Raw genomic sequence first — 13,389 nt, forward strand, 5'->3', positions numbered from 1 at the left:
CTGGAATGTGTGTTGCCTCCTAAAGCCTGATCGCATCATGTAAGATGATGGCATGTAGGAGGCAGGTGAGACGTTCCAACAAAAAACCCACACACGGAAGGCCAGGTAGGGTAAAGAAAGCCCTTCTGCTGCCTGGACACTACTTTGTGCCTGGTATAATGTTGCAATGAGTTGTATTGTGTGAAATGTTCAGGTGCCACTCTTCAAAGAGATCTATAGGGATTAAAAAAAGGCACAAACAATTGTGGATGAGTCCTTACCTCACAAACCCACACTTCTGGGAAAGAAGAATAAAAATACTTCATTTTTCATTCTCTCTGATCATGCTATGTTCCTCAACACAGAAGAAGAAATAACATGTAGGTGGGGATTTTAGCCGTGATGCACTTACTAACAAGATCATCTACCTAAACCCAGAAAAGCACATTTCAGCCAGATCTTTGCTCAACCTGAACCAGCGTGGCCCAGATCAGCTACTTCCTTTCCTCGTGCACCTACTACAGTTTGAGGAAAATTAAAAGAGGAATTCCAGGGTCAATTAGAATAAAATCATGGCAAAGACCAACGAATTTGCTATGAACTAGCTGTGTTACTGGAAGTTTAAGTCATCAGTAGGTGCTTCAGATACCCAGTAAGAGCAATTAAGCACTTGGTCTTTAATTCCCATTGTCCACATCAGGGTGTTTAGGGCTTTTCTCTTGCCCATAAAATGACTTCATGACAAGTGGAATTCTGAACTGAATGTATCTGTTAAGTAAGGAGGAGCTCTCAGTTCCAATTTATCATTGTTAAAGTGGATTAAAGGATTTTTTATTAGTAACACTTAGAGCTCACTTGTTCATGTACCTGGAGACTTCTACCAGAGGAAACCTTCCCCAGCAGACACTCTGGCCAAATCAAAAGCTGAAAATGAGTGTGTGATGAGCACATTACACAGGCTGATGAGGGCTCTCATGAGCTGGGAATTAGTGAAGAAACCTTTGAGAAAAGACCAAGCTCTGGTGGAAACAGTGTACGCGACACTTTTTTACTGAGTCATCACTGAACCAAAAAGCTCAGGAACCCTGTGGGACATCATGCTACTGAAAGTGATGTTTCCTGAGTGAAGTATGTAACCGTCTGTCTTAACCTTAAACCTCTTAGTAGGCCTTATTCTATTCAACAGTATAAGACAGCACTGGAACTTATGTAAGATAACAGTGTGAATAGCAGTTTAACAAACCATGAATCAAAACTGCTGACAATGTGTGACCAAATTAGCTTCTGTTATACTACTGAAAATGATGCCTGGTAAAATATTGGATGTATGACATCCAGAAGTAGCTTTCCATGGGCAGACGTGGAAAGCCAGCTTGATCACAAACAGGGACAAATGTGTTTGATTAACACACCTAGATCAACGTGTTTCAGTGTTAAGAGGCAAATGTTGTATTGATTTTAGGCAATTTTAAATCAATAATCTCAAAATACCCTCTTAAGACAATGACAGTTAAAAAATACAAGAATTGTACTTGTTATATCGCACTTATGACAGTGAGGCTGTGCTTGTGATGAGATGTCCCTCTGCTGATACTCTTGACCCTATTCCTGAAACTTAGGATGGGATTCAGGTTATGAAAACATATGTAAATTCAAGTGCATTCAAAACTGGCTATGTGTATAAGCTCCTATAACATCTATGGAAACCTAATCAGAGCAGACAAGAGAATCAACAGTGATTCAGCTGGGCAACCACAGGAGCTTGTTCAGTTGCTGACACATTGGTCCCTGATGCCCTTCCTAGGATAGCCAAGACATCTACAAATAGCAGCACTTATGGAAGAGCTGAGCCCTGTCAGTATCAAGGGACACAGGATGTACTACAGCCAAGGATAAACTTGGTCCTAGCTACCCATGTTTAAATGACTGAGTGACACGCTTACTTTCTAAATTTAGGTAACTCAGGGAAGAAATCTTACCTACCAGGCTTGACTACTGGTCAGAGTCTTCTAAAATAAGGCTTCAGTTTTGAATTGAAATTATTTTTTTCTCTCACTTACTAACCACATAATAACCTTCAATGATATCATATGTCTTTTCCTCATTACGATGTCCTTTTTAAAATATTCTGTTGTGGATTTAAGATTTTAAGTGAAATTCACTTCATCCGTTTTTGGGAGGTAGTAGGTTCAAGGTTAAAAATCCAACATTGTTCTCAGTGCTTTCCAAGAGGTAGGAACCAGCCAGTGCTCGTAATTCAACAAATGCAAATGTATTTTTGAAATCAGCTCCTTCTTTTAACTGTCAATTACAACTTATTTTTGTATTTAGAATTTGTCATCTAAATATGTTACCACATTATTTCCAGAGACTTAAATAGATCTTCAGTATATAAACAGCCTTTCTCTACTTTCTTTAAAACACAAAAGAAGACTGCATCTCAGGAAACACCTAATGTTACTGAAATACTGAAATCTAGTACTCCAACATCCAAGAGTTTGGACAAAAATACACACTAAAATAATTTCCAAGCTTTATTAAAATTCTTGATTGAGTTTACCTTAAAAGCCAAGAGGTGTTGTCAGCACCACTTTATCTCTATGATAGTAAGTTAAAGCATCCCTGGTTGATCACACCTGGGTTTACTGCACATGGTTTGCCTATATGGTAGTTTTGAGAGAAAGAGGAAAAAATAAAAAGAAAAGTAAAGTAATGATGGCTTCTCCAAAGACTCAAAGGGCACTTCCAGGGAAGGGCTGTGGGACTCATTGAAGTTTTCAAAGCAGAAAATACTGTTGGTATGGGCTTTAACAGACTGACTGCTCTTGCAATGTACTCAGCTTCTACTCATAAGCAGACCTGACTGTTCTCCAATCTTTGAATAGCTGATCCTTGGACAGGATGTCAAATTTACTTTCAACAATCTAGCAAGAAAAATACATGAAGAATCATGTCCTTCTGGAGCTGAATGAACATGAGCCCCTGTTCCTGCTACTTTTACACAAATTAAAGAGAGATTCCTGCAATTCTTCAGAGTGCAAAGATTCTCTAAACCTGAAATGAGTCGACTGATTCCTGCTATACATCTAGCAAAAGTCCTTCTGAAACACTCCTGAAAAGTGCTTTTTCTATTTGGAAGCTCAATATGGCTTCCAAATCAGAGCTCTAACCATCCTACAGAAGTATAAAAAAACCTCAAAGAAAGGCACTGCTCATAAAATAGCACCGTTTGGCCATGATAGGACTATATCTAGCAGAAAAACATCTGAACCCGAGCAAATTCAGCCATCTAGAAAATTCACATCTGTAACAAAGTCCAAAGACTCTCCTATTTCCTAGGTTACAGGCAATAGGGCTCTACTAGCACTGCTCCTCTGTCTGTTTTCCACAGGATGGTAGTGTTTTGTGCAAAATGTGCATGGGGATGCAAGGAACATTTCCCTGTTCATTCACAAGGAAAAGGTCAGGCAGAGGAGCTGGGCTCAATGTTGGATTGGGATCCTCTAGAAATCAGTCAGACTGAACAGAGTGCCAGCCCACATTTCTTTTAAGAACTCTTCCATTTTATCCAATTTTGTCTTTTTCATACCATCTTCCTCATCCTCACCCAAATACTTTAGTATGCAGACTGATGGGCAAAACACATTTTGTCTTCCCCTGAACCATCAGAGGAATCATGAATAAAAACATAACACCTCTTTAATACTGCATTCTTGGGGCTTTTGGATGCTGAAATGCAAGAGCATTGTGGAAAACATTATGTACAAAGCATTTAGGCAAACCTTTTCATCTGCTTTAGCTCCTTCTAAAGTATTACACAGTCATACTCTGCAAACCTGACCGAAGTATCTTGGCACCTTGTCTAGTAAAATGCTTCTGACTTAACTTCTGGTACACACAGGTGTATGTATATATGACTGTCTATACCCCATGTCAAATACTTAACTTGAACGTCCTGGTTTTGTCAGTAGCCCAAGGATTTTTCCAGTCCAGGAGTAAGAACATACAACAATACATGCTGTAACTTTCTGACTTTAATACGACAAAACTTCACTCTGCTTTTACTTGCACATCTAGATAACAGAAGTTTTGTCTATGAGTAATAATTCCTGCAAGCACAGGTACCTAGTGAAGGTTTCCTCACCTTATGATTCTTGCCAGAATATCCAGTCTGGGAATCTATTGCAATGATTTGTAAATATTAAGATGGAATTCTATACAAATACCTCATTACCCTCACTTGGTATAAATAGAAACAGGAATATATGCACAACACAAACCAGACTGAATGCGAGAAGCTTAACCATCTCACTCTGCAGAAATAACTCAGCAGCTTATCTTTGTGTACAGGAACACAACATACAGAAACAGGTACATCCACTGCTGGGAAGAACCTTCTTCAATGCATAGATTTCTTGCCCAACTTATTTCCTGCTTAAACAACAAAAGACAAACTAAAGAAAAGAAAGCATTGATACAAATGCCGTGAGCTTACAAACCACAAATGATTCCTCTCCTCCTAGTATGTATCTTGTGAACACGGAAGACAACTCAAACAAGCAGATTTGTGGGATGTTACAGCAAAGCTTGTTTCTTCACAATTATTCTTGTTTTTGCTTCATCTAAAGTCTTTGTATCTTTAGTCTTATAAGATTTGCACATCAGTTATTAAAAAAGTTATTTTTTTTAAAAAAAATATGTCCATAAAAGCACTTTGAAGATGCAAGGTGTTATGCAATCTCATATTATTATTGTTGCTGACTGCAGCTCAAAGCCCAGCCTCGCTGTGGGACAGCAGAGCTTATCATCAGCAATCTCAAGGCACAGCAGGGTAAGAAAAATCACTATTTGGAAATGTTCATATTTCTCAAATCTGTTTAGACTTCTTAAATCGAACTTGGAACAGAATAATTCTTTTTCTGAATGCAACGAGACAGAAATGATTCTTCCTCATGCAGAGTTCACGCACTGCTCCAGAGGACTGCTGATTCCAAAAAAAAGAAAAAAAAAAGCATTTCCATTTTCTTGTAGGGAAACCCAAGTATCATTTGCAATTGAATAAATCCACGTGTCCAAAGATCACAGAACAGCCCATTTTGAGGAGATTTAAGAGTACACACAAATGCACAGTCTGGCTCCTGATGTACTCAGCTTGTTCAGTTTGGACTGAGCATGGTCTCAATTCTCTACTGACTCTCTGTAGTAGCTATAACTTTACTGTCCAATTTTTAAGTCCTGACAACAAAAGAAGAGGAATTATCTTGCTGTGAAGAAGAAGAAATCCTAGTGGAAAATTCAAGGAAAGGCCAAACTTGTGCAGTGAATTGAATGTTCAAGAAAGGTAGCTCTGAAGTGGCTTCAGGCATATGAGTACAGCACAAAAGGGAACAGGAGTGTTTTTTGTTGCATTCAAAGGGTTGCTTGCAAAGAAGGGCTGCATCCAAATACGTGTCAGGAGGTAAACAAGAAGAGGACTAAGGAAAGACAAGGTCAAAGAAATTAGAAATTAAATAGAATGAGTTTTTAAAGGAGAACAGAGACTCTGCAAGTGTTTTGGACAATTAATAACTTTCAGAACATCCAAATGCAGTTCCAGCTCTCTGCAAGGGATTCTTGGAACAGCATTTGGATGGATAGATAGGTAGACTGCCTTGAAATTTGGGCTGTTTTTTATAGAGTTGCCACTTATGTATTCTGTGTCAAAAGGGAGCCTAGATTTTGGTTATCATCCAGCTCCTGAGAAATTTTGCACTTTGTAAGCATAGTGTTATGTGGATGAGAGAGAAAATAGTAATTCAACAGAACTCTGCCGCCTCTCAGACTTATTTTGAATGCATTTACTTATCACTCTCATGGACAAAACTGTATCTGTTAAGAAACCACATGCTAAGCAAACCATGCCTTAGACTTTAGGGTGGGAAGAAACTCAAGGCATCTTCAAATGTTTCATTGTCTAATTACCTAAGTGGAGCTCCAAGTGATGACACAATATCATGAAACAGAGTAAAATCAAAGTTTGTCAGATCTGCACTTTCAAGAACAGATGAACTACAGCTGTAAATCTGCTGCTTATTTGAAAAAAACAGGTATAAAAAAAAGGAGCACAGAGCAGATGACTTTTAAGAGCAGTTTCAGGAAGTTTTAACACACTTCAGCAACCCCATAGTTTTTTTCCAATAACCCTCATAAAATATTGGTAGTGGTGAGAGGCTCCCGCTCCAGTTGAAACCTGGAAATCTCAAGTCACTCACATATTGAGACCTGTCAATCAAAAGATAATTCAATGACCCTCTTTATGCTGTACATTTAGGAAGGCAATGTTCTAGGACTATTACAAGTCCTCTTTGACTCTTCAGTGCACTAAATCACTGTCTGTCATGACCAGACTGATAGTGGCATTAAAAGGCAGAGCAGGAATTACTGAAAATACTCCATCTGGAACACAAAAAGGTGAAATGCATTTCAGTCTTGCCCAAGTGATGGCTTAGATACCCTTATCAACTTTGCAATTCTGTTAAGATTATCCTAATGACAGAAGACTGTAATTAATCTTGAAAAGGATTTGATTTTAGAGAACCTGTTCAAGCAGTTTGCTTTAAGGTCATTACTGTGTGTCAACATGCTGGAACATGAGCTTGCAGCAGTGTGCCCTTGCAGCAAAGAATGGTATCCTGGGCTGCATTAAGTCAAGTATTCCCAACAGAGTGAGGGAGGTGATCCTTCCTCTGTTCTCAGCACTGGTGAGGCCACACTTGGAATGCTGTGCCTAGTTCTGGGCTCCTCAGTACAAGAGAGACATGGACATACTGGGAAGTCCAGTAAAGGACCACAAAGATGATGGACTGGAGCTTCACTCCTGTGAGGAAAGGCTGATAGAGCTGGCACTGTTCAGCTTGCAGAAGAGAAGGCTCAGTGGGATCTCATCAATGTATATAAACACTTGAAGGGCTCAAGCAGAGAGGATAGCTCCTAGTGACAGGACCAGAGGCAATGGACACAAACTGAAACACAGCAGATTCTCTCTGAACATTGGGAAACATGTTGTTACTGTGAAGGTGACTAAGCACTTGCCCAGAGAGGTTGCAGAGTCTCCACCCTTGGATATATTCAGAAGTCATCTGGACACGGTCCCGGGCATACAGCTCTAGCAGGTCCCGCTTGAGCAGGGAGCTGGGCCTGACAACTTCCACAGGTCCCTTCCAGCCTCAACCATTCTGTAATTCTGCAAACTCTTACGCATCATTACAAAGTTGAGCTTACAAAGGATCACCTACTAATCATCACTAATCATCTGTACCTTGGTACCTTTTAGACTGCCGCAGAAAATCAAGATTATATTACAGAAAACACAGCAAGAATCATGTACAATGCTAACATACTTCCATGCTCACCTCATTCTCCTACAAGAAATAGCAGAATGCCCTGTTATTTCTATTGTAGATTTCCTTCCCAACACTATAAGCATATATATTCTTATATTTATTTGTATATACAGGTACACACACATACTTAAATTTTATGAATTATTTTATATATATAATTTTTGTAATCTTATCTGTCTACCTATCTGTATCTATGGATACAAAATAAGAGAGATTTTCCTAAGCTTACACAGGCCATGTATTCTTGTGCAAGATAGAGAACTGAGAACAGGCTTTCCAGAATCTTCATGACACAATATCCTTTAATTAATGTTATTAGAATTCCAAATGGTAGGGTGTACTTCAGATTTAAAAACCCTCCATGCCCCAGCATTCATGTCTAGAAATAGGCACACTCACAACTACAGGTCAAGCTGAAATCCCTTTGGAAATTCAGACTTTTGTGAAGAAAAAGTTGATGGTTATTGACAAAATGTTGTAGTCTGTCTTGTTACTATTCATGATTAAGGAAAGTAAATATTGTCTCAGGTCTAATGAGAATTCCAATGCAATAAAGTCAAGTGTGAAAGGTGCAATCAATAAGTGATGATGCAACAGTACTTGTTTGTAGCTTTGTTATTGTTTAGTTCGTGGTATTTGGTGATGCTTGAAAATGAAGTGTTAAGAAATTAGTGCTACAAGGATTAACATTCAGATTTTATATTTGATATTGATATGTTTCTACAGTCATTACATTCTGAACACTAATTAGTATCCCAATTTCTGATTTCTTTTTCCACTAGTTAAGGACTGCAAACCAAAGAATTATAGAACAAAAATACTATGCAGACAAATATCAACTCTATCTATGAACATCCACAGATTAAAACCCATGACACCCATGGCTAATTTGAAACTCCAGGAGAAAGTGCTGCTAGGAAGAATGGTATTTTCCTCACTTTTGTGTTAGTGACTATGCATCAAAGTATGTCAAGTTTATGAAGAAAGTGTCTTTTCAAATGTGTAACAGATCTCACAGAGTCCAAGCCTGAAGATTTACGTCCTACATATGGCAGGGTTATCCACCCCGGGCCCTGTTTCGGATTGAATACAAGTCTTGGATGTAAGGAAACATACTTCTCTATGAAAAAGTCAAGGATTCAGTTACTCAGTTATTTCTGCAAGGAAACCAACCTGTTCTAGCCCTTCATCAGACTAATTTCTCTCTACTTGGGCTCAACTGGACTGGCAGGCACACAGACGTTGGTCTCTGTCACTGTGCCATGGCATGGGACACCAGGACCTTGTGTCAGAAACCGAAGGGGTGATTTCCATCTCTCTCTTCTCTGCAGGCATGCTGTGTGAGTGACAACTTGTGCTGGCACATCATGTAGCCTGAAGATACTGAAATTATGTTTGAGTATTATTTGCAGCTCTGTATTTTCTGAAGAAGCCACATAAAAATTGCGCCATGAGAACTTCAGTGGATCTTCACTGAATATGTTTCATATGACTATGTCAATCTTCATAGTTATGGAAATTCTGCTCCATTAATTCCCCTGGCACTTAAACTTCAGATTGCAGAGCAAGACTTAGGACATGGATAGAAAACAAGATTCTGTTCTAAAATACTAGGTTACACGACATGGCTTTTGAAGTCAGCTAGGCGTATTTGGCATAAATACTATCCAAAGGGCAATTACAGGCCAAACCAGACACCTCTCAAAACTGCTGTTGACTGTGGATGATTTGAAAGATCCTCTCCATTTCATAAGGCAGCTGTACAGTTCTTCACACATTGCTAAAAGCAGTAATTACTTTGAAACATCATTTATGTCTCTCATAATATGACTGCTTTATAAGTTCTCTAAGTAAATGGATCATGTAGCTAAACTTAACATTCGTGTTTAGTATATTACAGAAGCAATAAAAAATCCCTTCACCGAATATAACCCATCCAGACCAAAAACATTCTCTAATCCGTGCAAAAATTATTTTCTTACAAGTAGTTTCAATGGAATTAGGTAGGAATTAGCTGTGATACTGTAAGGAGAATGACATATCTGTTCTATATCACGATTCTTGTTATCAAAATGTATTTTTTGCACAGCTATGGAAATGACTCAAACCTCTCAGTCATGTAAGTGAGATCTCTTGACCTATTGCAAATGAGAGGGCACACTAGCACTGCCTCTGACTTTTGCCAACTGATTTTTTTGCTTTTGTTTAGAAACAGCCAAGTCAGAAATTTAGTTCTGCATGAATACAGTATAATATGACCCAAACATGTACACAGCCAAATGAAAGATAACTATGGCAAACAAAACATGGCGTTTTAAATCAGCTCCCTAATAAAGTCTAAAAATATAATAAACCAGCAAGAGCTGCTCTTTCACTTAAGGGATAGTTGGGTAATTATTCAAATCTGTACAAGACCGTATTGTCAAGTGAAATAATACTACAGGCTATCTCAGGATAATGAGATAGATCTTAAGGCCATCAGCAGTGGATCTTATTATAATACTGGCCAAGGTTCCCCAAGAAAGAGAGAGAATATTTAAATGAAACTTGTAGAGAACTAGTTTGACCTTGTATATTTGAACAGCTTAATACTCTCTCATAGTTTCCATTCCTACTCAGAGAGAAAGGTGCCTATCATTTGACACTTTGAAATCAGTAAGGCTTTAGAGACTGAAATCCCTGAAGGCAGAAACTAAAACAAAAAATAATTTAAAAATGGAGCCATACTGAAATCTGCACAATTTATATTAGGAGTCTTATCCCAGTGAGGTTTTAAGGTCTAATTAGACACCCAGCTGTCTTCTCTTTCCTGATTCTTTTTTTCCATTCAATACAACCAAACCAAACACATATGTTCTTTGGGTTCAGGTATTGACAAGAATTACAGCTTTACATGTAAGGGCTTTTAGGATTGGAAAAAGAGGAAGAGATTCCTTTTTCTCTATGAAGTAGGTACTGGTTATGAGACATTTGTATATGCATACTTCATTATCTTATGTTTGCTTTTAACCACAACAGGAACGGGAATAACTCAATAGCTGGTGGTCATGGAGAAGCTAGCTAATCCCTGGGAAAAAAGTTGTCTAGCTTGCAGTTTATGAGGTCCAGTGTGGCTAATGTGTCAGCAGTTGTCATGGATTAAAAATACTGCTTGTTCTGATATACTCCTTACGAGCCATAGGTTTCCAAATACCAGACCAGACATAGGTCTTATGTGCCTGGCATCCTCCAGTGAGGAACTCTCCTCCTCACCTTAATGAACACCTCCTCAGCTGACTGCACTCAGTGCTGCTTGGACCATTAGACTAGACTGGGGTTTACAGCAGTTTAAGCAAGAACGCTGATTAATACTTTGCAAATCAAATATTAAAAGACTGATTAAGTATTTTATGATCTTTTTACTTAGGCTCCAATTTGAAGTTTCATCTTCTAGGCAGAGATATGCTGAAGGTTAATTGATGGAGGAAGAGTGAATAACAGCTGATGCTGCTGGCCCTAAGTACGCAAGGCATTTAAGAGTATTCCTAACCTCAAGAGTGCAGTCACTGATGTGCTCATTTGTCTCACTAGGTTAGTGTCACTAGGGCTCAGATATGTGATCAAATTACCACAGTGAAAGTGGTTTAAGCTTATGTGTTTTTCCTTGTATTGTGTATTTGTATGTCTCCAATGACACCAAGTAATCCTTTAAATTGTGTTAATTTGATCATGTATCCGAGTACCCAGTGTAGTAAATTGGGATAGGTGGCTATGAAAAGTGGAGGTGATGCCTTTTAGAAGACAAATAGCTTCCATAGAGAAGAAAAGACATCCAGCAGAACCACTACACCTCAAGAGTATGAATCTCTCCCCTTTTTCCTTCTACAAAATCACAGAATCATAGAATGGTTTGTATTGGAAGGAACCTTAAAGACCATCTAGCTCCAACCCCACTGCCATGGGAAGGCACATCTTCCACTAGACCAAGTTGCTCAAAGCCCCACCACAGTTAAAGGTTTGTAACTTAAAAACCTTACCTTTTTAAAATTATTATTATTTTTAATTATTTTTTTTTAAGGGAAAGAATTTAAAAAAACTCTTAGAAACAATTGTTGGTCAATTTTTGGTTACCTGATGGGGCCAGTATCCCTTAAAACCCATCAAGATCTTAAGAAAAAAGTCAAAAGTTCACCATCCAGCAAGCATTCTCATATTTGGGGATGGACTTAAAAAATTCAAAGAAGTCCAAATATTTAGCTTTAGAAAAGTACTGCTCAGGTTGTGCCTGAACTCCTCAAGACACATTTGGTAAGGATTTGCACATACCAAAGTACAATTTACGTAATGAGCAGGAAGAGTTATTGGACTCATCATTTTTAATAGAGATTCCTGGTCTTTAGTACAGAGCTGCACAACAGAACTTAATAGCTTGTGGCAAGTAAATAATTTACACATGGATTGTGTCTGAATACAAATGTATACATAAAATATCACAGACTTAATGAAGCCTTTGGGGTGTTTTTTAAAAAATCAATTTAATTGATTTTGCTGATAGGTCTGCATTTATATTTTTGTAAGCTCCATTTTGCTTTACATGTGGCACAGTCATGATTTTTAAGGGAGGCAGGGGAAGCTCTGTAAGTGAAATTAGAAACTAAGTACACAGTGTAGGTATTTTTTAAGTGTGCAGGGCAAGATACTTGAAAATAACACTCCAACATGACCCAACAGTGTGGCTCATTTACAAACTACTTATCAGGAAAGGTCAGCCTCTCAGGAAAGCTCATGACTATTCAGGGTGTTTTGCAGCATTTGATCCCAATGAAGCTGGTAATGAAGAGTTTTCTTTTTAAAAGTGATCATGTTGGGTTGTTCAGCTTCAGTCAGAAGGTTACTTGCCTTTGGCTTGGGCTCCTACTACAGAGGGGAGAAGACAACAGTCGAAGAGGAAGGTCATAGTGCTGTGACTAATGCCCAATGAAGCCAGAAGGAAAAGAGCTGAATGGAAACAGGGGTGTGCGTTTCCAAGGGAGAGGCACAGGATGATGGCTGCTTTACCAGCGGGAGCACCAGCTTCTCTCACAGGCCTGAAAGCCGTTTTCTCACTACCAAACACACCCACAGCTCACTCTCCCTCTTTCTCAGACGCTGCTTTTGGTCGTCATTCACTCGTACCAGCTGTGCGCTACAGAAAAGCACGGAGACAGACGCCGGAGCTGGCTGGTGGGCCCGGGGAGAGCGGCAGGGAGCCCCACGGGCCCCGCCACCCACCCCCGCCTGCAGACCCCGCGGGGCCAACCGTCTTACCTTTGGGGTGCCAGGGGTCTGTGAACTCGTACTTCCCCACGCCGATCGTCCGCAGCATCTGCACCCCGTTGGCGTTGTCCGGGCCCCCCGCCAGGCTGGGGGGCAGCGGGGCGGCCGCCTGCCCGTTGGCGGTGGGCGCGCTGCTGGGCAGGGCGGCTGAGGGCAGGGCCGGCGGCGGCGGCGGCAACATGGGGCAGGCGAGGTGGCCGTTGCCCACCGGCCCGGGGCCCGGGTGGGCCACCGGGCCCACGCCGCTCACGGAGGACATGCTGAGGGGTTGGCTGTTGGTGTACAAAGGCTGGCTCTGGAGGTTGACCACCATGTTGCTGAGGGGCTGGGAGGGCTGCGGCTGGAGCTGGTAGTGGGCCGGCATCAGCGGGAGCTGGGGGGTGACGTGCGGAGGGAGGGAGGGCGTGACGCCGATGACGGGGGCCTGGACGCTGGCGGCCGGGCTGAAGGTGGGCGGCTGCGTCATCCCGTAGGAGTGTGTGATCAGGGCGGGCTGGCTGCCGGCTGCCACCGTGGTGACCCAGGGCGCTGCACCTGCGGCGGGAAGGAAGGCCAGCAATGGCGGCGGGCCGGGCACAGCGCGGACCGGAAGGAAAACAAACACCCCAGGCCTTCCCGTTCCCGCGTCTCTGCTACCGAGTCGCCCCCAACGCGCTCTCCTCCTTCACGGCTTCTAAAGTGGTTCGGGGTCTGCAGCCGTTCCCGACTGGTAAGTGCATAAAATTGCTACCGT

The 13,389-nt window shown here is 40.8% G+C and overlaps 1 protein-coding gene across 4 annotated transcripts in view; it reads right to left on the bottom strand.

The window, feature by feature from the left end:
* The window catches only part of KLHL29 (kelch like family member 29), a 391,974-nt gene that overhangs the window by 125,907 nt on the left and 252,678 nt on the right, over positions 1–13,389 (bottom strand). For 3 of the 4 annotated variants that reach the window (XM_051615176.1, XM_051615175.1, XM_051615177.1), the window contains one exon: positions 12,648–13,190. The exons of the other annotated variant lie outside the window; for it this stretch is intronic. In XM_051615176.1, coding sequence (XP_051471136.1) covers positions 12,648–13,190 — 543 coding nt within the window. The remainder of the gene's footprint in view (positions 1–12,647; positions 13,191–13,389) is intronic. 4 annotated transcript variants of the gene reach the window in all.

The sequence above is a fragment of the Apus apus genome, chromosome 3, assembly GCF_020740795.1.
Source record: "Apus apus isolate bApuApu2 chromosome 3, bApuApu2.pri.cur, whole genome shotgun sequence".
NCBI lineage: Eukaryota > Metazoa > Chordata > Aves > Apodiformes > Apodidae > Apus > Apus apus.